Source organism: Nilaparvata lugens, chromosome 2 (genome assembly GCF_014356525.2).
Source record: "Nilaparvata lugens isolate BPH chromosome 2, ASM1435652v1, whole genome shotgun sequence".
Classification (NCBI taxonomy): Eukaryota; Metazoa; Arthropoda; class Insecta; order Hemiptera; family Delphacidae; genus Nilaparvata; species Nilaparvata lugens.
In genome coordinates, this window is record NC_052505.1 from 81168010 (window position 1) to 81193693 (window position 25684).

General features: G+C 34.1%; 1 protein-coding gene across 3 annotated transcripts in view; it reads right to left on the bottom strand.

Moving 5' to 3' along the window:
• Window positions 1-5049: 5049 nt before the first annotated feature.
• Window positions 5050-25684, bottom strand: part of LOC111059397 (ATP-dependent RNA helicase DHX30) — a 43556-nt gene continuing 22921 nt past the window's right edge. For 2 of the 3 annotated variants that reach the window (XM_039421884.1, XM_039421885.1), the window contains exons 10-18: window positions 22920-23146; window positions 21840-22213; window positions 18871-19075; window positions 17095-17303; window positions 13994-14238; window positions 11287-11500; window positions 8827-9016; window positions 7422-7507; window positions 5585-5966 (exon numbers count right to left, since the gene is read on the bottom strand). In XM_039421884.1, the coding sequence (XP_039277818.1) occupies window positions 5741-5966; window positions 7422-7507; window positions 8827-9016; window positions 11287-11500; window positions 13994-14238; window positions 17095-17303; window positions 18871-19075; window positions 21840-22213; window positions 22920-23146 (1976 nt within the window). In that variant the 3' untranslated portion in view covers window positions 5585-5740. Of the gene's footprint in view, window positions 5967-7421; window positions 7508-8826; window positions 9017-11286; window positions 11501-13993; window positions 14239-17094; window positions 17304-18870; window positions 19076-21839; window positions 22214-22919; window positions 23147-25684 lie in introns of all 3 variants that reach the window. The other variant, XM_039421883.1, reaches the window with a different exon arrangement.

Below are 25684 nucleotides of genomic sequence, written 5' to 3' on the forward strand. Positions count from 1 at the left end.
TTTCTCTCATTTAAGACCAATTGCAAGTTTCTATCATGTATTGTACTCATTTTAGAGACTCTTTAATAACAGTAAAATCGCAAGAAAAATGAGAAAATAAAGATCATCATTCAATTGGCTGTAACTTTTTAACGGTATTGAAAACAGAAGTATAATTCATGGGAGTGAAAAGAGGAGAATATTCATCACAACCTCGGCTACTTTTTGGATTTTTATATGAATAAGTGTTCCACAAGATACGAGATATGCAACGTTGCATATGCGAGACTGTGAAAATGGGGGAAATATCACAAATTTCTCGCACATTCAAAGTTGTGTATCTTGTGGAACACTTCAGATAAAAAATCCAAAGAGTAGTCCTGCGCGACCAGTCAATTCATTGGAAATTTTATTATCTTTGATATTATAAGAGAATGCTTTTTCTCGATAAATTCAAGGTTCTCGAGATTTAATGGAAAACTTAAAAAAAGTCCAAAATTTTGGGGGTGAAGTCGCCCTCTGGCGTGTCAGAAAATTTCAGATTAGAATTTAGCGCCCCAAAATACAGATAGAACCATCGAAAAAAAATCTTTCGGGGCTGTTTCCTGAAAAACGATCATTTGACTGGACTATAAGTTGTTATCCTATAATTATATTAAGCGAGCAATTTCTGTATATCTGTTTATATTTTTCTATTTTTCATCTGGCTATCTCCTTATATGGTTATTTATGTTCAACAGATCTCGGAAACGGCTCTAACGATTTTCACGAAATTCGGAATATAGTAGTTTTATGATATCAAAATTCGATTGCACTAGGTCTCATCCCTGAGAAAACTCCCTGAAGGACATGAAAAGGATAATTCATCCTTGGAAAAACAGATGATGATTTCGTCTGTGAATAAATCACAGACGAAATATATTTTTCGTAGTGAATAAATCAAAATTCGGGTAAGTAACAGTTTTGGGCTGTGCCTGTTAGTACTTCCCCAATCATTTTAAAGAAATGATTATCAATGAAATAAATATGTTTATCAATGAATAAATAACGAGCAAAGCTCGGTGCCCCGATATTTGGTATTAATAGATAGAATTTACAAAATGTACTTGTTCAGATGATATCTTTATTCCAAAAACCAAACCATTTAAAGATACATTTTGTTCGACTTGTGTTATTTACCCCTGTAATGTTAAAAAGTAAATACTACCAACAACACAACATCAGTGACAACCTATTCCAATTCATGATAAATATCGGGGCACCGAGCTCCGCTCTAGAGTACCTACAAAAGAATATAAAAATTATTACGAAAGAAGAAATTATACTGAATATTCATAGTTCATACAGAAAGGTTCTATCTAATCACAGTGGATTGAGATTAATTCGCAGAGGAATGCAAAAATTTCTCTCACAAAAGCATGTTAAATTTTAATCCTGATTCATTTCACGTGAACCAAATCACAGAAGACCATCTCAAAAAGATAGCTTATCTGATTGGTTCTACTGGAATTAATCAGGATTAAAATTTAACCGGCTTTTGTACAACTGTCACTAAGTACCTGATTGAATTATTCAACAGCTGAGTCATAATTTTGTCTCAGTCCCACACACATGCACTCGCTCACTCACTTCCATCATCAACAGATGCCGAAATTATCAGCTGTTTTTCCAAGGATGAATAAATTCTTTTAATGTCCTTCAGCGAGTTTCCCCAGGGATGAGACCTAGGGTAATCGAGCTTTCATATTATAAACCTACTATGTTCTGAATTTCGTGAGAATCGTTAGAGCCGTTTTCGAGATCCGGTGAAATACAAACATATAAACATCTAAAAATTTAAACATCAAAACTTCTAAACAGAAATTGCTCGTTTGATAGTATAGGATTTAGAATACCTAAACTTGCCGACATTATATATTGTATGAATAAAATCGTTCCAAATTTGTATGAATGTTTACCAAGATTGCTATGCAATATTCTTTTGCAATAAAGAATTATCAATGATATTATTATTCAACTTTTTATAAGTAACCTTAACATTTAAAAAGCAAAGCCTCCCTTACTTATCTTTTAATATCCTATTAAAATATGTGTCATGTAGTTTTTCCTGATGTAATGAAGTTCTTTCTAGTCCTCCCGAACAAGAACGGGTGCACTGCTAGTCTCAAAAATAATATCAAAAAGATACTTTATTTCTATTTTAAAGAGATAAGAAACGATGGTATATAGATTTACAATATTATGAAAACAGAAAGAATTCCTCACAAGACCAAAGGTAAATAATGTCCCATGGAAGATTAGAATGTAGAGGTGCGTACAGATATACGCGCCGCGAACATGAGCAATTCACTTTTAATCAGCTGATTATATCTGTATTTTTACAGAAACGGTAAAATACAGATATAAAAAGCTTGGCATCAGCTGATTAAAAGTGAATTGCTCATGTTCGCGGCGCATATATCTGTAAGCACCTTAAGATGTGAATTTTATTGTCATACACTGACTAATGTTAAAAACTAAAGAGTTGGGAGTTGGGGTACTTTGGGGGGGGGGGTCATTACACATGGATTGGGGGGGGGGGGGGCATTACACTTGAATTGGGGGGGGCATGCGCCATTGGCCTTGGGGGGGCTGGGCACCCCTGTTTAGTTATACTAGTTATAATAATAGTTTAATATTTGTAATAATATTTTAATAAATGAATCGTCTTCCATATACCGACCGAGCCCTATTATTATACAGAACTTCTATTGTTCAATCAAGAGGATTAGGATTATTGATGAAAAATACTTGTTGCTAAAAACTCAACTAAATTGTTGTTGGTTATTGATGGAAATCAATTATCCACGAATAGAATAGAGAAGAAGACAAAAATGTAGTTTAATTTACATTAAAGATTGATGTAAACATGATGAGATTGGCTATTTTCCAGTCAACTTCTTGCTTTTCTGTCAGTTGCCAATATTTATGTCAAATGCAGGAGTCTCCGGGGTTTTTGATGGATTGTTGATTGGATATTATTTTTTTAATAATTAATGATTTTCTCATCATACATTGAGTAAATTTTATCTACGACCATGTTATAATGTAAACATTATATCACAATCAATCGCTATGGCAAGTTTGTAATTCGTCAAGATTTAAGTTTATCAAGTTTTCGGTATGTCAAGTTCACATTTCGTCAACTTTTCAATTCGTCAGTTTTCAAGTATTTAGTTTTCAGTTGTCAAGCTTTCAGTTTATCAGGTTTTTAATTTGAGTTCTCTTTTTGTCAAGACTTCAGTTTATCAAGTTTTCATTTCATCAAGTTCTCAATTTGTTAAGTTTTCAGTTTGTCTTGTTTTCAGTATTTCAAGTTTACTGTTTACCCTCTCTGATTAGCTTTACAACCATATTGTTATTTCAATCTTTTTACCTTAAAGGCTAGTTGGTTGATTTCTAACCTTTTATAATAAGTCAGCAGTGTGATACTTTGCTTTAATGGACGTAGTTAAAATAGTGTTATATGGTCTTTAAAACACTCGTGATATCTTCAAGACTCGCTACGCTCGCTCACTTGTATCTCTACTTTACATCTAACTCGTGCTTTAAAGGCCCTCATTATAAAACTGTTTTATAAACTATTATTTTAACAATAATTGCGGCTTTAAGTAGTTGGTAAATTGGACTTGGATTGAAGAATTATAACTCTTCAAACTATGACTAAGATTGAGAGTTCCAAGGCGAACGTAGAACCAAAACATTTTTAAATTCTTGTAGACAGTAGGCTACTCTTGTATTTTTGTTAATGTGAATAATGCCCACAATGGCTTCTAGTTTTTGCGTGGGTAATGAGATGAGATGATAAATCGGCCATGCCTGTCTGCGGGATTCGAACCCTCGACCAGGTAGCGCTAGCAGACTGAAGGATACAACGCCTTAAGGTGGATTCGCACACAACAATGACAGTGAACAGCGAAAATATAATTCCCATAAGTTCAGATGGTATTATTCATACTCACTCGGCCGGGCTGAGTGTGAATAGTCCAATTACAACTCATGTGCTTTATATTTTCACTGTTCACTTTAACTGTTGTATACGAATCAAGCTTTAGTCGTTTTGGCAATCCTGACTGACAATTGATTTATATATTTTTTTAAAAGAGAGTACATATTCTAAATTTTTTGGTAGGATAACAATACAGGTCAATAGAGTTCATATAGGCCTATTTGCATAAATAATCAATTTATTTAGCACCGTACAAAATATTTGTATGATTTGACTACAAAAACTGTGTCTAATAATTAACAATATTGAATTATAATGACGAACAATAGTTCTAAAGCTCAACAACTGGCATGTAAAGTGCTGAGTATATGGGTGAAAAGTCCGAGAACGGCTTAATCCTACTCAAATTGAAAATACTACTTTACTATGACTTCAAAAATCTGGTCTGCCACCTTGGATCCACCATATTGAATGCAACTTTATTTTTTAAATAGGAAGGTGGTCATGCGATACATGATTTCGATACGGAATTTTAAGAAAAAATGAATGGTGAAAACCGCACATCGATATCTCAAACCGTTTCGAAGATACGGTTAACATAACATAATTAATCAATATTATTCAAAGCAGAAAGGAGAGAAAAAAGTCTGAGAACGGCTTAATATCTAATACACAAAGGTAATTTGATGGTGGGTGTGATTGAGGATCCTACTCAAATTGAAAATACTATTTTCATAAGACTTTACAAATCTGGTCCGCCATATTGAATGCAACTTTATTTTTTAAATAGGAAGGTTGTCATACGATACATGATATCAATACAGAATTTCAAGACAAAATGAATGGCGAAAACCGCACATCGATATCTCAAACCGTCTAGAAGATATTCCCATTATTGATAAATACCATGCAAATCAGAAATGAAATACACAAGTGGTATTGATTAATAATATGAATATCTTCTAAATGGTTTGAGATATCGATATGCGGTTTTCGCTATTCATTTTTTCTTGAAATTCCGTATCGAAATCATGTATCGCATAACCACCTTTCTATTTAAAAAAATAAAAAATAAAAGTTGCATTCAATATGGCGGATCAGATTTTTAAAGTCATAGTAATGTAGTTTCTTCAATGTGAGTAGAATTCCCAATCACACCCACCGTCAAATTATCTTTGTGTATGAGATATTAAGCCGTTCTCGGACTTTTCACCCATCCTGTATATTTTTCTAATTTTGAAGAGTTTAACGATTTATTACTGTATCATGTACAGTACCAGTAACGTTATACGTTTTTTTGTCATTACGAATGATTTTTCTATTTCTTAACATGATGTTTATTCATTGTCATTCTATAATAATAATTATTATTTTTTTGTGTGAAGCCACAAATTCTGAGCAGTGCACAAGTGGCATACAACATGTCATTTTAAGAATGGAGTCACATCTTGTATGCTTACGATCTATACAATGTCTTCTATAAGAAGAAGCTACATGACACATAAAAAATCTAGTGTCAAACAAAGAAAAACATAGATCACAAAATATTTGTTCACAAGCTTATGAACAAAACAATAAAGAATTAGAAGGATATCTTGATACAATACACAAAAGCTATAAATTGAAAATTTCAACTTCAATTATACATAAATTAGGCCTAAGAAGTTGTCTGACAATACTACAAGTAAGATTGTCACTATGTGACAATTGTTTGTCATAAACAAGAACATAAATCAAAAACTAACTTGAGATCACAGTAACATTCTAGTAACACTAATTATGTTTTTTAGTCACAACCTTCCGTAAGTTGCCATCCTCGTCGTAGTCTATGTTGGTACCAGCTTCCAGTAGCATTTTGTTGAGAAGGATGAGAACTTTTTCGTGGAAAATGTTCACATCTCTGTAAAGTTGTGGGTCGCGAGGATTCCCACACTCCATCACGAAGTAACCCATCACATCCCACATAGCTCGTCGCAGTTTCATTATTGCTTTTGCAGTTCTGGAAAAATTAAGGGTTGATCAGAATATGAATGAAAAGATTGAATAATTTGGAAAGGTTGAGGAGATGAAGAGGAGAATCTTATATAGCTATCATAAGCAAAATAATGTATACAACATTTGATAATGTGAACATTTCAAGAGAATATTCTACACATTTAGAAATTATTTATTACGATGATGTAGTTCAGTTGAAAAAAACATGCTAAAAATCCCAGCAGAGGAGAGAGTTGATTAATTGTATATCTACAAGTAGTGTTGATTGAATTTGAGTGTTTAGGATAGTCAAAGTCGTTTTCACGGAATAACTTATACACGCTAATCAGTACAACCAAATCGAAACAGTCAACGAAATTCAGAATTTTTTGCTGAGGGTGATGCCTACATGAGCTCTGGGCTTGTGCCTGGGTAATGAGGGATGAGTAGACCTAAAGTTTCAGGTGGGAAGTGATTTTTCTACTAATGAATCATATTCATTATAGTATTATAGTTATAATCTCTTTTCTGTATAGGGCTACTTGTAATATAAATATAAAGATAAATAAATAGAAATATTTCTAAAAAGGGTACTGAGATTTTTCTTTTTCTTTATATTTATATTATAGTTATAGTATATAACTACTTTTATGTTATAATATTTTGTATTTTTGAATGGCACTCACTGCTGGCGAACAAGTTTCACTTACGCCAGAAGTGCCTTTTTATCTAAATTTATTTATTACTACATACAAAATTATGTATTATTTATACTATCTATTATATTTACAATATAAGAACTGTTTTGTAAATTGTTAGGCCTATGGCAAATAAAATCAAAATTTCAATTCAGAAGAGTTGGCTCAAGTGCACCCTCTCAACGAAATAAGTAGGCTCATAATTCTCAACTTATTTAAGCGATAGCTTATCAGCGCAACCAGAGTCAAACTGCTTCCCAACGATTTTTCTATATATTCTCTATTCTATTCTATTTATAATTTGTTCAAATCACTAGATGATCCTATTCGATTTTGATTTAGAAATTAAATGGTATAATCACATTGAATGCGTATATGTGCAAGTGCACGTCAGATTATGAATGAGGCGAAGACAACATTTGATAAGTGCCATTGGAACACGTTGTTACTTGCATGTAGCTGCTCACTCTAAACGCAACCAGAAAGCGTTCAGTGTGAGTGTTCCAATTGCTCTTCCCAGATTTTGTTTCTCATCTGCACGCTTGATCATGCATAACCAAGCTTGCACTTGCACATATACGCATTCAATGTGGTCCACACTAATCAGAGTACTTTCTCATTTGATTTTAAAATATAAAATAATCGACCTAGTCCAATCACAACATTTACTTTCAATTAACTAAGATATTACGATTGAAGCAAAAGATTAGATAAAAATCAGTACTTCGTTCAAGCAGGACTCAAGTAACGAAGAATATATTTTGTAATTTGAAGGCACATACCTCATGTCACATGAGAAATTGAGGTTTTTCTTGCTCCTCAACTGGATCATTACATCACCGGCAGCGTTCTTGTTTTCTTCAATGGGCTGCAACAACATAAACGTAACAATCAATAATCTGTAGGCTATTTTTTACTCTTCAAGAACAGTAATGCAGGGGTGATTACAACAGGGAGGCGCTCGGACACTGCACTCCCTGTCATTTTGAAGAAAAATTAATAATTAAAAAAATTCAACAATCCATTTTGTTCCATAATTTCAGATTTTATTAGTAAAAACTCAAGACAAATGGTAACAAACATTCAAAGTTTCAGCTGCCGTAGGTAAACGAGTTATGTATCATCGATCATCAATTATTGTATAATTGATTACGATCGTTTAGCCGAGCGAGCGTCGATATGGTTCAACGTGACAATATTTTACAACGTGTTTATACAGGCTGCAGTTTGTGGACACAATTCCAAGTGTCCCATCTTATAGCATTGAGTCTATGTAACAGTGTTGCCTATTTTTCAATCGTACTACACAAGCTAAATACTGTTCGTTGAGTCGCCGCCTTTTCGCGGACTTCTAACCTAAAACTTTCAGTGCAAATCCGTAGTATAAGGTTCCGTGTTCGAGACTTAGGCTAGGCACACACCAGTTAGTCAAGACAAGACAAGACATGATCAGACATAACATCACATAGTTGCTTATGAAGACATGTCTAATTGCAATGAGTAATCAGTGTGTGTTGCGTCATAAGCAACTATGTGAATTTTTGTGACTAAACGTGTCTAATCTTGTCTTGTCTTATCTTGACTAACTGGTGTATGCCTAGCCTTACAAAGAATTGTTTTGAATGTTTTTTTAGAGGTGAATATTCGCAGGCCTATGTATTTTTATAATAACATGTTTACTGTGTAATTTCCGGTGAATTTATTGAATTTAAAATCTGCACTGATTTGTAAATGGTGAGTGGATAGTGGATCTGCTTTGTTTTATCATAAAGAAACGTTTGCATAAATGCTATCTTTTCCCTATGATTTTATTTAGACATATTATTGAAATGTTCTGGTATATAAATGACATGATTCGAGAAGGTACCGTCACGGAATAAGTTCTTTACTGCGTGTTCTTTAGTGCTCTCTACTCAGTGATACCGTTTAATGAATACTGGAACCTGACTTTGTAGTGTCCACAAGAAAGTGTTAACTTGTGTGGTCACTATTTCAATCAGAAGTAGGTAGTGTCCCACTTGATTTTTTTAGTCAGATCTGCCGCTGCAGTATCACAGATATTTAGTGTAAATTTCATTACAATAGTCAGTATAGAATTTCTCTAGAAGAGAGCTTGCAACACTCGTTCAAAAACCTACTAACTCTAGTCTATCAGACAAATTTGGGGTTGCTTTTCTTAATTCTCACCTTCATTGTTGTAAGAATTCCAGGCTGAAAGAGGGCTACAGTCAATGGCGAGACAATACTAGTTTCTCTAATCATAGCAATTCTCATCTGTGCCGAATGCATTTCTTGAAAATAAGTAGTCAGCGGCGAAGGAAAATCTGAGCGTTTATGATTGACACTTTCGCTTGTGATCATCGCAGTATTGCCATTCCTAAAACACAATAGAAACAAAATTACTAGTTTACTTTTCCTCGAAAAAATACTACAAAATCAAGCGATAATTGAGTAGTACTGAAACGTCAGCAGTGTGCATGTTAATTCATATTAATTAAATGTTAATTTAATCCATGTTGTCATGCATTATGTTTAATTCACATAAAATTACATCATTTTTTTAAAAAACGTAGAACAATTATCAGTCCGTAGATGGAGAACCGACACATAAATTTAACAAACAGGCTTATTAGAAAATATTTGTTCAGAAATGTAAGTTGGGATTCGATTAATAATGCCAAACAGGCTACAGCCCAATTATTAAAGATACATGGTTACATAGTTTCATAATTGATTGAGAGAGGAGGCGCCCCCAGGAATGCCGGAGAGCTCGCTATTTCTCATGCACTAGGCCTCCTGCTTTTGAGCTCCCCAGGCGCATCTGGGTGACGCTTAACAGAATTCGAACCCAACATAGGATTATTTCTCAAATGGGGACTTGCAGACTATGTGATTATGTGACTGTGGGCGATGGAGCAGACAGTGCACCACATTATATTTGAATGTGAGAGACGTGCCTACCTGGGCGAGGCTAACGACTTCACTGTAGCCAGTCACCAGGCAATAAAGTGCAGGCAAAAGTGTGACATTTTCAAAATGTGACAAAAATGCCATACGCTAAATAATAAATTACCATGTATAATTCATCAGTGATAAATCTTAATTGGGATAAGTATACCTATACTTGAACGAACCTTAGATTTCTATTTTCATTTCTATTCAAGAGTAACCCTAACAAAAAAGATAAATGAACAGTTATTGTTTGTACTTTTTTATCAATTTTTCAACAGTGTTCAGTTTACATGAAGCAAGAATACGCAATGTTAAAAAAACACAATACACAAGAGAAGAACTTTTTTATAGACCTTTTATATATTTTCTATTGACTTCTAAATTCATCAAATGAAAAAAATAAATTTTAATGTTAAAGTTTGTTGATTGTATCGCAATGTCAATAATAATAATAATAATAATAATAATAATAATAATAATAATAATAATATATCGATATTGATGTATCGATGGATATCAATATTGTATATTGATTAATATCGATATTGGATTATCAAGTAAACAGCTGGTTTGTCTGGTTAAATTGATAAAAATCTGGTGTGGCGCACTCACACAACTTTCCTTGCCGTTATGAAAATTGATCACCTGACGCTAGTGTTCTCGCGCATAATCAAGTCTACTTATAAACAAAGATCTGAGCTAGCTGGTGACAGGACAATAACGTTGGAGACATACGAGGTCTGCTATCTCTTCATAGTGAATCATTTAATAGAATCAACAGTTGCTAACAGTTTGCGATTGGATAATCACATTTTCTCGAATTTCGTGCTTATTTTCAATTTTAGGTGAAAATGTTACTGAACATTAGTTGTAGAGATTCTCATGCTGAATCTTTTCCACTCGATTTGTTTTGTTTAAATAGTATCTGAAGCCTGATAATTGAGAATCTAAAATCAAACTTTGCATAGATGGGGCGGAGCTCCTGAAATTTTTACAGATATGGGACTTGTGGCAGTTGATAGAGCTTATCGATGACTATTTCAGGTATAACTTTAATCGAAATCGTTGGAGCTGTTTTCGAGAAAATCGCGAAAAACCCTGTTTTTGACAACATTTTTGCCATATTAGCCGCCATCTTGAATCGCATTTGATCGAAATTGTTCGTGTTGGATCTTTATATTGAAAGGACCTTACGTTCCAAATTTCAAGTCATTCCGTTAATTGGGAGATGAGATATCGTGTACACAGACGCACATATACTCAACACACACACACACACACACACACACGCACACACACACACACACACATACAGACCAATACCCAAAGACCACTTTTTTGGATTCAGGGGACCTTGAAACGTATAGAAATTTAGAAATTGGGGTATCTTAATTTTTTTCGGAAAGCAATACTTTCCTTACCTATGGTAATAGGGCAAGGAAAGTAAAAAATCATTTTTTTTTAATACTTGAATTTGATTGCAAAACGCTCTAGTCTATCTTTGATGTTCCTGAATCCAATTGTAATAATAATTGAGAATAAAAAATAAGTTTCAAAAAAAGAGTAACGTCTCAAAATTTATATTTTCAACAAGGAAAATATAAATGTACCTTTCAACTCTGCTAATAGTGATGTATATGTGACCTCACCTGAACTTTCCTACTTAGAATCCAGATATGGTATAATTCTACTCACATAGTAACAAGTGACGACGATTTCTTCAACATCCCTTTCTTGATCTGGTACTTTTTATGGATCAAGAGGTTGCCCACACCAGCCAGGAAAACACCCTTTATCAGTTCGTCATTAACTGCAAACTCATTGCATTCCGCCCGCTTGTTGAATAATAAACTGGACTTGGGTGTAATGTTACATTGTCTTAGATGATCTGCTACCAACAATTGCAGTTCTGAAGCAAAGAATAACAGAATAAATATTAAATTGAACAAAGTCACCGGGTTCCTTCAAGAAATGTTTGAAAAAAGATTGATTTTAAACACTCATGTAATTTGAGCAAAAGCATAATTTTGAATGTTTGAAAATGCATTTAGAGGCATTATTATTCAATTATAGCAATGAAATTGTATGGTGAGAGATATTGTGGTATTTCTCCATAATTGAAAGAATAAGACGTTGATAATATACTGTATTTGTTCAGAATCAATTTAAATTACAGAACCAGGTTTCATGGCAACACCTGCCACATATTCAGTTGAACTGAGGGTATTGACATGAAACCTGTCTCTGTAATTTAAATATATTTTGAACAAACATAGTGGTATTGACAACATCGACGTCTTATTCTTTCAATTACAAGCATTAAACACTGAATTGTCCACCAACAATATTAATAGCTAATTTTACAGGAAATTATATTTTTATACAAAAACAAACAAAAAATATGGGTGATGCAAAAACCGAACCTCAAAAAATGTTGCTCAAGGCGTTTCGCTGTGATGACACAACAATGAATGACGACTATAGACTGTTCTACTGTTAGTGACCAGCCCAAAAACTGTACATAATGTCATAGGATGTAAGAGCCTATTCTTATACAGCGTTATAAACGTTTAGCTTGTATTTCTGAGGCTAGGCGCACACCAGTTAATCAAGACAAGACAAGACATGATCAGACACGTTCAGTCACAATACTTCACATAGTTGCTTATGAAGACATGTCTGATTGCAATGATTAATCAGTGTGAGTTGCGTCATAAGCAACAATGTGAAGTATTGTGACTAAACGTGACTAGTCTTGTCTTGACTAACTGGTGTGGGCCTAGCCTCAGAAATACAAGCTAAACGTTTATAAAGTTGTCAGAATTTTGTACAACAAAAAACTTTATAACCACGAATTGTAGGAGCCTGTATTTATGAAGTTGTTACAGACGTTTAATGAACGAGAAATCTTTTAATCAATAAATTCAGTAGCATATAATCTTTAATAATAAAGGAGAGAATTGGCTTATATACGTACAAGGTAGGAAATTCACGAATAATGCATTATCAGGAGTAAGTTAGAGTTTCTTTTCAAGTTTTAAAATGTTCAATTATTAATACATTATTTTTCAGTTATCAGTGATGATTTAGTGAAGTATTCTTATTTAATTTGGTTTTGAACTTTTTTAACTTCTAAATTCCTAGTTTATAAATATTTTGTACTTAAAAATGGACAAAAATCTTCAAGAGTAAACATATTTTTGGACAATTTCTATCTAAATTTGGGAAAGGAACAGGCTTAAAGCCCAAAATTGTTTCCTTTCCCAATCATTCATAATTGAGAATGATATTGGGCCATATGAATAAAGTTGAGCATTTGCTTATATTTCTAAAATATGGAGCATTTGCTTCATTTTCTATGATAAACGTGAGCAAAACCTTTTGCTCATGCTCATCAAAAAAATAGTTCGAGCATTTGCTCAAAAGTAAAAGCTTTTGCTCAAAATTGTATGAATAAACTAGAGCATTTGCTCAAATTTTGAAGCAAATGCTTCAAAAAAGGTGAGTCTAGTCTAGAGCAGCTCATCACCTTTTGCTGATAGTAAAATGGCTCAACTAATTCGTATGAGGAAGAGGAAACTATACCAGATACGATCACAACCAATAGTTGAGAACTATAAAACTCTTTTTAGATTCAACCATGATATATATCATCATTATCCTTACAAAAGAATAAATACAAAAGATATAAAGATAGCCATCACAAAATAGGAAATAGGCATTTAAGAAGATGAGAGTGTACACGATTATAAGAAGGCTATATTGATATTATAAGAATATGCTGAAGATTATTATAGAGATGACATTTTTTCACGCTATTTTTCAAAATTCTAAACTCAACTAACCTAAAACTCTATTCATAGATAGAAAACAGAGCAGACAACGCAAACACAAGCGGTGCCTCCTACTTGCATATTTAGCGCTTCCGTGAGCTAAATAACAAAAAGTAAGGCTACAAAAGCGAATCAGCTGATGAAAAATCTTGAAAATACGTGAGCATTTGCTCCAGAGTTCAGGAGCATAAGGTAAGAGTATAAGATAAAGCTTATTCATATAAAAATGAGCAAAAGCTTTTGCTTATACCTTTTGCTCATGAGCAAAACCTTATGCTCCATGCTCTTGCTCATGAGCATTTGCTCTGGTTTTAATCATATGGGCCATTGTATCTATCAATGTATAAATAAATGGATAATGAATAATCATCACGTCTGAACTGATTAACTTGAAATTTTGCATATAGATTCTCAATTCACCGACGATAGATAGGTCTATTTTAAATTCTTAAAAATTTCAGTAGATCAAGTTTTTAGTTTGTCAAGTTTCTAATAGATCCTTGCAGAGCTCGGGTTACCGGCTAGTACTAAATTATTTAAAGTTGGATCTATATAAAATTGTTACTAACGTTGGATGAATAGGAAAGCATTGTGGTTGCCAAGCATCTCCTCCATGAGACTCCTGGCTCGACGTTCGTCGCGTGTCTGGTACTCGGACCACTGCTGGAAAAGCCATGCCATGGCCAGGTGGTCACTCGAAGGGCTGAACCTGGCCTTGCCAACCCTTATGAGACTCTTGTCCACGCCCATCCCCGGGAATAGATCTCTCTCGGATGACATGATGGTACCAATCGTTATAAGCGGGTTCACACATCTGTAATATAAAACATCACTATTGAATGAAACTGTTGTCAAAGTTGAATAATTATACAGCACATCTTCTTAAAATGAAACTTGTTGTTTTAATTTGTGTTTTTAATCTGTTATTTTATATTGAAATCTTTTCAAAAAAAGTGTACTATGATATAATTTCATTGAAGCTGAGGTCTTAGTTTCGACTCGATCGGCTTTTGTCTGTTTGTTTGTACCGCAGTTACAGTCGCAGTTATTGTCCGATTTGGATGAAATTTGGTATGCAAGTTCTTTGAAACAAGGCGCAGAAACGTATGTGTAACGATTTTTGGTAAGACCTCCGGTTTATTTATAATATTTAAAAAACCATAAACTAACCTCAAAAGTTACTTTGAAGATACAGCAATTCATGGTCTTACTTTTTTGCATCCACTATTATCTATGTTACAGATAACTCAACTATTTTAGTTGTGGACAATTTTTATAATCATAAAATTAATCAACAACTATTCCAGTTGTAGACAATATTTAACATCATAAACATTTCTTTAATCTCCAACTTCTTTTATTCATAACTATCAGTTATTTTTTAACTGAATTTTCAGTTTATCAGGTACAATAATTATTGTATGCATTTCTTGTCGCTCTACAGTGTCAAGTCTTTTGTTTTCCTTTAGGTATGAGATCGGAAACCGATTTGTGAGCATTAACATTCTGCATAGGCATAACAAGCCATATCATTAGCAACATAATGTCATTGTCACCAACAAACTCATCTTATTTAGAATCATTTTCCATCTCACCATCGTCTGTGAGACGATTCATCATCTAAATTGCCTACTGCATAATTATTATTCCATTTTTCCGTCAGTTGACCGATGTCTTATAATTAATTATTAGAAAAGTTGTAATATATGTTTATATTGTAAATATGGAGACGATATAAAGGTACCTCCTTGATAAGTCCGGTGTCATGCAAACAGTGTCTCTAGCACTTTCAATGGAGAAAATAATAGATGACATGGCTAAATCTTCACAATATACTGTACTGGCCCTTCTCATTAGATTGAAAGTTGTATTCATGAGCGAGGTCTACTGTTCGCAGAACTACTAGTAAATAAATTATACAGCAATACTTCAATGTTTATGTATATTGTATTGCTGATTACGCATTGTCTACCTAAGGATGGCCACTAACGGTTGAACGAGCATGCACATCCACAGTCCACTTACATTGATTTATCATTACAGTTGAGATCACAGCGAAACGCTTTCAGCAAACGTTTTCGAGGTTAGGTTTTTGTTGGATAAATAAAATTTCCAATTAATGTTATTTATTTTTCTTCACTGCTCTCTTTGAGGTATAATTATTTTGAGGTTATATTATCATTATAATTGTAATCTTCCAGTGGTTTATTTATTGTTATTGGTTGTTTATTTTAAGGTAGAAGCACCTTGCTGATTTAGTATATGTGCATGCACGTTCAACCGTTAGAGGCCAGCCTTGGATCTCAATTTGTCATTTGAATTCAGTTCTACTCAATCTTCCGACGAGATCACTTGGCTTCAGAAATACTTATTCTGTTGCAGAAACATATAAATCAGAAACACTTGAATACAGTATTCTGTTGCAGTAGTTGTAGTTCGAAAATAAGCTTCTTTTCAGAAACTTAGTTGGGTTATCTAATCACTTAACCTGTAGTCGGGTATCTACAGGTAGGTTACTACTGTAGGCTAACTACAGACTTGGCCTATCATCAGTTTATTTATTCATTCATTTACAACAATATGGGAGCACACGGGAAATCACGAAAATTGCTCCCCAATCAAGAAAATTACAAATATGAATGTAATGTCAGGCAAAATGTGAATAAATATGCACAGTGCACAATTGATAAGATGTTTGAAATTGATGACAGTAGAATTTTTCACACTAGATAGTCAGATAGTTAGAGATGTTCACACTAATCTTCATTTATATGTTAAGGAAGAAAAAGTTTAAATACATAAAATATTAATTTTGACAAGACAATAGTAAGTAGCAAGTAGGTTCTTAGTATAGATTCAACAGGTAATTCAGGTTTCATTTCTCTCTCATTTTATATCGGCTACTCATTCTCTAGCTTCATTTCAGCTATTCATCATCTCTCTATCGATCCATTCATAAAATCATCACAAATAGAAACGTTTGTACTGTATTATCATTCATCCTCTCATCATCACCTGGGCTTGATACTTGTGGAGAGTTGCCTTTGTAAATAAATAAATAAATCAACCATGAAAAAAAAACAATTGGGCCTGCATGTCAACCTATTTAATTATAAGAAGAATTATCTGTTTAGCGAAAAGAATTAAAGCCTGCAGTTCAGCCGAAAGTTCCAAAAAGGTTCGTAGATAATCGTGTTCATAATATTCAACCTGAAAAGGTTACCCAATCATGTAGTTGATTAATCTCAATTTAAATAATAAGTTTGTGATTTTGTATTCAAATAATTGCAATATTTCTTAATTGTTTTATTTATTGTGATACATTCTGTTCACTTGATTTTTGGTCCAGGAATAATAATTTGAAAATTTTGAAATCATTCATTCAAAGTATTATGTCAACCTTCAAAATTTTCAAACCATTATTCCTGGACCGAAAATCAAGTGACGAAGCAGTATGTGATTTCATAACCTTGACCTTTAAGCATTTTATCAAAATGTTTGGAAAGAAATAGTAAAGACTCAGCCTAGTTTTTCCTCCAATGTCATAATTGTAGTAGAAAAAATATTCTGATTATAAATCATTGAGATCAAATTAATTCATGTTTCACAAAGGTCTTTGTTTCTATTGAATGAATATTTTTTTTCCTATGAAAGTAGTAAATCAACTTACTTGAAAAAGTATGAGTAGACAAGAGCCTTTGATATGAGTGGGTGAGTTGTGAATACTGATATCCTATGGCCAAGTGCAGTCAGGTTCTCCTCCATGTCCAGAGCTCCCATAAACTGGAGGGTTTTCACCGCCTCTCTAATCACAGAAACACTGGGAGGCTCCGGAAGTTGACGCAGGAACTGTTCAGCTTCTTCATGACCACTGTATGTCTGAAAAGAATGATCAAGTATAAGAGGAGAAAGCAAAAAAATGTAGCCGAATAAAAAAATGAAAAATGTAGCCGAAATAGAAAAATGTAGTCATGAATAGACTAGTGATTAATTATTTTCCTGCTAGTAAAACCAGTTAGTTATGTTGAACATACCAACTTTGGACTAATCATATATTCTCATCTATATAATAAGAGCGAGTAGGGTTGTTTGTTCGTGTGTTCGTTTGTTCGCATCAAAACATGTCAACTTTTGGATTGCGTACCGGAAAAACGGGAATGATTTAGATCTCCAAATTTTGCACATTGATTCTAAAAATATCAATCTCGTGCACCTGGAAGTCCAAATTTCAATTTTTCTTCTAGATTTATCATAATTAATGTTCAAATTTCATTCATGGGACATACGATTTCATACGGCAAATTCACATTCAAATCATATGATATAAATTTAAAAAAAAAGCTGTTCTATTATTGCTTTCTACATGATTCCACTTAACCTCAATAATATTATTTTGATAATTGAATAATATTTTTAATAATATTAGTCTATTATTATTATTATTAATAATAATAATATTATAATAGTATTGTTTTGATAATTAATAAATATTTTTATATTCACAAACTCTGTATAATAATATGGTGGTCATATGATACATGATTACGATACAGGATTTCAAGAGAAAATATGGTGAAAGAATGGTGGAAACCGGACATCGATATCTCAAACCTTTCAAAAGTTATTCTAATTCAAAGATACTGATATATAATCCATCTATCTATCATCTTCTATACTATAATGAAGGAAAGGACTGGCTTATACACGTGTAAAGGATAGGCAAATTATGTTTGACGCATCTTCACGTCTGAACTACTGGATTCATTTACTTGAAATGTTGCAAATAAATTCATAACTAACCGAGGATTCTTATATGCCTATTTTCAATTCTTCTAGATTTCATTAAGTCAAGTTTTCAGTTTGTTAAGTTTTAAAATAGACGCTTGCGAAGCACGGGTTACTTCCAGTAGCAAATACATTTATTTACCATAAAATTAATTACAAATTAATAAATAAATATTATCAATTACAATATTGCATTACCGGCAAAGAACAAGTTGGGCGCCGGCAGTGAGTTCGAACAACTATGATAAACTTATCAAAAGGAGAAGAAAAACACCTTGGACAGTAAAACCACCATTTCAAGCCTGATACAGTGTACTCCTTTGCATCATTGTACAATGTACATTCCTTTGCATCATCCACTGCTAAATCCAGGCTAGAAAATAATTGTTAAGCTTCTAATTTTAATACAATATCAAGTGCCAATACAATACTAAGGTTAAATTTGAATCGTGATTAATTTCACGAGAACCAATCAGAGAGGCCTTATTTTCGAAAAAGCCTTCTCTGATTGGTTCTCATGAAATTAATTAAAATTCAACCAGCTTTTGTGCAACCGGGCCTAAAGGTATTGAATTATGATGAAATCGGCCATGTAAAAACGAAGAAGTGCGTCTTTCAGCAAAAAACTACGGTATTCTGACTTCAGGTCAGATTTGAATACCTTTGATTGCAGGACGACCATTTCCAGGCGAATCCTGTGCACCTCTGGCATTGGAAACTCGTCGAGAGAGTCAAACTTGTGCTGGCTGTAGAGATGGTAACACTCGCCCGGCTGGACTCGACCCGCTCGCCCCTTGCGCTGGATCACGCTTGCTTTCGACGCCCAATGGTTGTCCAGGCACGACATTCCGTCTCTCGAGTTCAACCTATAGCAAGCACACGTCAACAAGTCATCAACAAGTAACTAAGATAACACTGGTTTTTTCTATCGATTTTACTATTATTCAAATCTATTTTTGATTCTAGAATACTACGATGACTTTTCAATCAGTTTTATTGTTTAGTACTCATAGTAAGTTAATTTAATTTAGAATTATTCAAATGTAACGGCGTCTCTCGCGTTCATCCTATTGTTTACACGTTAACAAGACATCAACAAGTACCTAAGATAACAATAGATTTTTAACCTATTTTACAATGATTCAATTGTCTTTTCTATTCTAGAGTAACTGCGATGACTTTTCAATCAGTTTTACTGTTTAGTAGGCTATTCATATTGAGTTAGATTCAAGTAATTTAATTTGCTATACTAAATTATATAAGCCTCAATTGAATACCCTTTCATTGTTACCAATTCCCTCAATCTCGATCACCTCCACCCTAGCACCGCGAATCGTGAAAGTGCGTCGAAAACTGCTGGACAAAACTCAACGTGGCCACACCTCTACAGGGTATCATTATCAGGCTTGGTTCACTTATCACGGCCTATTCGAGGTATTTGATTTGTGTTTACTTTATTTTCATTGTTAATCTTCTATCCATCAGGTCCTCCATAGCCTATGTTCTTACATCCTCTCTTCTCCGCCATTTCTTACCCTCAAAACCCTACATTATTACTACTTGCATGTAACCCGTGCTCCGCAAGAGTACAATAAAGAACTTGACCTACTAAAATCTTGGATAATTTAAAATAGGCCTATAACCCTCCTCGGTTAACTAAGAATCTATAATATAGAATATTATATATCTATAATATAATAATTGCATATTATGCAAAATTTCAAGTTAATCAGTCCAATATTTCAAACAGGATTATGCGTCAAACATAATTTTCCTATCCCGTACGTGTATAAGCCAGTTCATTCCTCTATTATAATATAAAGATTATTATTGTCTTTTCGATTCTTGACTAACTACCCAGTATATCTAGAAATAGCTTATAAGTTTTGTGTATGATTCAGTTTTGTAGATGGAAGCAGTCAATGTCATGATCACTAAGGCTGACAGAAACCATGAAGAGACTACATAATCATCAGAACATCCAAGCTCTACACCTCATTGACAACTCTAATACAGTGAGAAGACTGAAAAAGAAGAGCCTACAGATTTCGTTTAAATATAGCAAGAGTGATATTGAAAGAAACAGTGCATGGGCATTGCTCACTTAGACTGTGAAGGAGTGATATACCTCTTTAGTGTCTAACTTTAACCTATTAATTTAAGCTAGAATTGAACTGTTCATTAAGTGTTAGATTGCAGTCGAATTGAATTTAAAAAAAAAAACAATGTATAAATAAATACTGTTAAATGACTTTCAACTCAATCAGTTAAAAAAGCTTAGTTGATATTGCTTTATTATGAATAATAATTCCATCATTCAACTGTATTTTCAACCCTAGATCGATTTTGACAGTTCAATAACTTTTAAAGCTGCAAATTTCAACTAATCGATTTAATATGATTCTAAGCAATGTTTTGTACATATTCATTGACCGAGCGAAGTGAGGTCTAAGATTCAAGTCGACGGTTTGGCATTTCTCTTAATGTTTAAATGTTTACATGTTTCGCATTTACGGCGAAACGCGGTAACAGATTTTCATTAAATTTGACAGGTATGTTCCTTTTTAAATTGCGCGTCGACGTATATACAAGGTTTTTTTTGAAATTTTGCATTTCAAGGATAATATAAAAGGAAAAAGAAGCCTCCTTCATACGCCAATATTAGAGTAAAAATCAGACTATAGAATTATTCATCACTAGCCGTCAGGCTCGCTTCGCTCGCCATATCCGTCTAGCCAGGGGACTCCGCCCCCCGGACCCCCGACTGGATCGTCCAACAATGAGATCAGCAGATTTTTCATTTGAGCATTTTTTACATATGTTAGGACGATCCAGTCGGGGGTCCAGACTAAACGTCTGGCCAAACGGATATGGCGAGTGAAGCGAGCCTGACGTCTAGTATTATAATATTCCCCGGAATAGCTCTGATTGAAGAAGCAGTGCCCAATCAATTTTTCCGCGATAAATGCATTTCAATCTTCAACTTGGTGCCAACTCAACTTAATGCCAACCTCACAAAATTATTTATTTAGTTACCAGTTAACAACTGTTTCGAATAGGTACTCTCTCTAGATTATAGTTCTATATTAACATATGGTATGGACATTTTTCAATTATAATTAAGAGAATAAGAAGAATATACATGCTAAAAGACGAACTTTAAACCCTTAAAACCCACCCTCAGAGTTAAAATATTGCCATAAGATTTCTTAGTGCGCCTCTAAAGGGCCAACTGAACATACCTACCAAATTTGAACGTTTTTGGTCCGGTAGATTTTTAGTTCTGCGAGTGAGTGAGTGAGTGAGTCAGTCAGTGAGTGAGTGCCATTTCGCTTTTATATATATATATATATATATATATATAGATAGATAAATAAATAAATCAGCTGACAAGTGATTACACAGATGTGTGGAGAAGCCAGTCTATTGCTGTATTTCCATATAAGGTCTATAGTTTCAATCAGGTACTTGTGAATGAGAATACTGCGTGAGGTCTACTGTTCACAGAACTACTAGTTATAGCCTACATTTATTCATTTTTACATTATAATACACAAATCATATGAATGGAAAGGATACCAGGCTCATCCCAAAAGTGTCCCTTTCCCCAATTGCATGTTGACAACGTACCTTTTCTCCTTGAGAAGTCCCGAATCGATGACATAGACGACGTCATTGATGGTGATGCTGGTCTCGGCTATATTAGTGGCTAGCACCACCTTGCGTCTGCCGGCCGGCGGCCTCTGGAAGATGCGTCGCTGGTCATCGTGCGATAGTCGCGAGTGAACTGGCAACACTGCCAACCGCGGATGACCCTCCAGTTCGTCGCGCACCTTGCTGATCGTGTCCCATCCGGGCAGGAAGACCAGGATGGCTCCCGGTGGCCGGTTCGCGGCCACCCAATGCACCGCCTTTGCTATCACACGTGAATCGATGTCTGGCTGTTGGTCGGATCCTTTCTTCAACTTGGCTGCCGTCAGGCCTAGTTCTTTTTGCATCGCTCTCTGCCAACATATGCATAAATTATCAACATTTCACTATGAATTGAGGTCTTTCAACAGTGAGGTTCTCAACTCATCTGAACAATCAATATTTAACTATAGATGTCTTATGTAATGATATCATAGAGAAAAGATAGCATATAAAGATATCCCATGGTATAGGGAGTTTATGTTCCCAATTTCACTGTTAACTCAGGCTGATAGTCCACGTAGTTATTTTTTCATGGAGCTATGTGACTACCAGCTCTCATACTGTGCCGTTCTTACACTCTCACCTCAACAACACAGTAATAATAGACAGTAGTCGACAGTAATGGCTTCAGTTAACAAGAAATCGGCTTAAAATTTTGTACAAAAACAACCTATACCATAGGATATCTTCTAATGCTATTTTTTCTCTATGATCTAACTACATACTAACTACTCCTACGGCAATATTTTGAAAAACATTGTAAAAAGCATTTTAAAAGCAAGTGATCTGAGAAAATGCAGCAGTGATCTTGAGTATTAAAATTTTATATTCATTATGTCATTCAACGGTAGGTTCATTATCACATTATTCATTATCTCAATCAAATTATTATTCCATTATTGTTATTTTGTAAGTACAAGAGAAATATTTCATATCTCATACTATCAACTTTGGAAAACTATAAAAAATGCACGGTTGTCATTTATAAATAGAAACTGAAATCAGTGCTCTACTTACATCCAAAAACCGTGACGTGACTGGATGCGTGAAGCCAGGAACAAGGAGAGAAGGCGCATTGTTGAAATAATTTTGGAACAGTTCGGGATTGATGGTGGCACTCATTATTACAATTCTCAAATCAGGATTGTTCTTTATCGCTCTTTTCGACAGGAGCAGCAGAATATCTGTATTCAAATCACGCTCGTGGGCCTCATCGATAATCAGATGGGTTATACCTCTCATTCCTGCAATACAACAACAAAATGCACTTGAATTATTGAAGAAACTAGAAAATATGCTCTAAAAAATAAATGGTTATTGTAGAGATTATAATTTCTTGATCCATTCCGAACTGCAATATAATAAAACACTATTTAGTCCTTCAATGTTGTTGTCCATTACGAACTGCTTTCTATTAAATCACTTCTCTATTATTGAATAGAACGACTAGCAGTCAAATTTCTTCAATGAATGGATTTATACATTCAGGCTTGATTCACACTTACGCGACTGACTTATACCATAGAGAAACAATAGCGTAAGTAGTATCCCATGGTATAGGGCGTTTATGTCGCAATTTTTACTGTTATCTCAAGCCGATTACTGTCGATTATTGTCGATTTTTACTGTTTTGACCAGGTAAGAGTGTATGAACGGCACAATATGAGACACTAACAGCGTCATAAAGCTTCACAGGAAAGAACTACGTGGACTATCAGCTTGAGATAACAGTAAAAGTTGCGACATAAACGCCCTATACCATGGGATATCTACTTATGCTATTGTTGCTTATACTTTAGACTTTAGACTGGAGTCACAGTCTCTTCTCGACGCAGCATGTGTTTTCAAATAGTGACACTCGATGGAGACCAGTCGATTCTAGTCTCCACGACCTCATGACTGTGAGACTGAGTCGAGTTTCGACTCGACATGTTGGTTGAGCCTCAACTTCAGTTGCGTAGTACCGTGCATTTTTAATGAAAGTGAGGTTATGTTTTGTGAAAGTGATGTTCTATAGTGAGGTCCACGTTATAATGGCAGTGAAAAAGGATACGAGAACGGCGTTGCTCATTCTCTGCCTTGCTAGATTATATTTCTACATTGTTGAATAACGATCTGGTAATGTTGTGGAGCTAGAAAAGGATAGCGCTATCTGCTTTGTCGAATGATAGACAAGGATAGCAGCACCAATGTTAATCAAATACTGACATTATAACGTGGACCGCACTATATCATTTTATACAATACAATGATAGGAATTAGATAAGACAATATATTCATAATAATTATTATAAAACTTGTTACATGCGCAGAAGTGACGAATTGGATGTAATATTTTTAATAATGTGAGGTTAGAAATGGAGTAGCATGGAACTGACGTAGTGACAATGAGCAACAAAGTCGTAAGGTCGAGAGACTGGAGTAAACTCGACTGGAGTCGTAAGATTTGAGTCGAGGTAGTGTGAGTTGAACCATAGAGAAACAATAGCATAAGTAGATATCCCATGGTATAGGGCGTTTATGGCGCAACTTTTACTGTTATCTCAAGCCTATAGTCCACGTAGTTCTTTCCTGTGAAGCTTTATGAAGCTGGTAGTCTCCCATATTGTGCCGTTCATACACTCTTACCCGGTCAAAACAGTAAAAATCGACAATAATCGACAGTAATCGGCTTGAGATAACAGTAAAAGTTGCGACATAAACGCCCGTGGCATATCTACTTACGCTATTGTTTCTCTATGGTTGAACCTTACTGTGACGAGATCTTTCGGCAGGTCTACCATCTTCATGGTTTACTATTTTGTCATATAAGTGAATAAATGGTTTACTAGGCCTACTTCAAATAAATTACTGTATTAAATAACATAATAGTGTGATTAATGTAGTATGTAAGCTCATTATAATACCATAAAATCATTGGACTAGCTTAGGATTGGACTGACTTAGTTGATGAAATCAGAAGCATAGACCTAAATCATTCAGGAATAGATTAATTAGAAAGTTGATGAAATTCAGCTAGGAAAGCAACAAACGATAAAGATAAATTTACCAACAAGTATAGCAGAATAATTTGACTATTTTATCACTAGTAGTTCTGTGAACAGTAGACCTCACACAGTATTCTCATCCACAAGTACCTGATTGAAACTATAAACCTTATGGGAATACAGCAATAGACTGGCTTCTCCACACATCTGTGTAATCACTTGTCAGCTGATTTATGATGAATAAATCTATAGTCTGATTTTTACTCTAATATTGGCATGTGAAGGAGGCTCCTTTTTCCTTTTATATTATCCTTGAAATGCAAAATTTCCAAAAATCTTGTATATACGTCGACGCGCAATTAAAAAAGGAACATACCTGTCAAATTTCATGAAAATCTATTACCGCGTTTCGCCGTAAATGCGCAACATATAAACATTTAAACATTAAGAGAAATGCCAAACCGTCGACTTGAATCTTAGACCTCACTTCGCTCGGTCAATAAATTCAATTATATTAGAATTGAAGGTTTCAAATTATTTAGATTGAGTATTAAAATCATTAACCTTACGTATTAAACAACCTCTGTTGAGAGCTTGCATCCTATAGAAAAAAGTACTCACTACTCTTAGAAGTGAGATACCATAAAATATATATAATGATACATTATTTACTCTACATCTACTGGTAATATAATAGCATGATAATTTTACTATTTTTACAAAAATTTCACTATTTTCGAGTTGTAAGTTTCAAATAATTTAGGTGAAGTAGTAAAATAATTATCGTTACGTCTT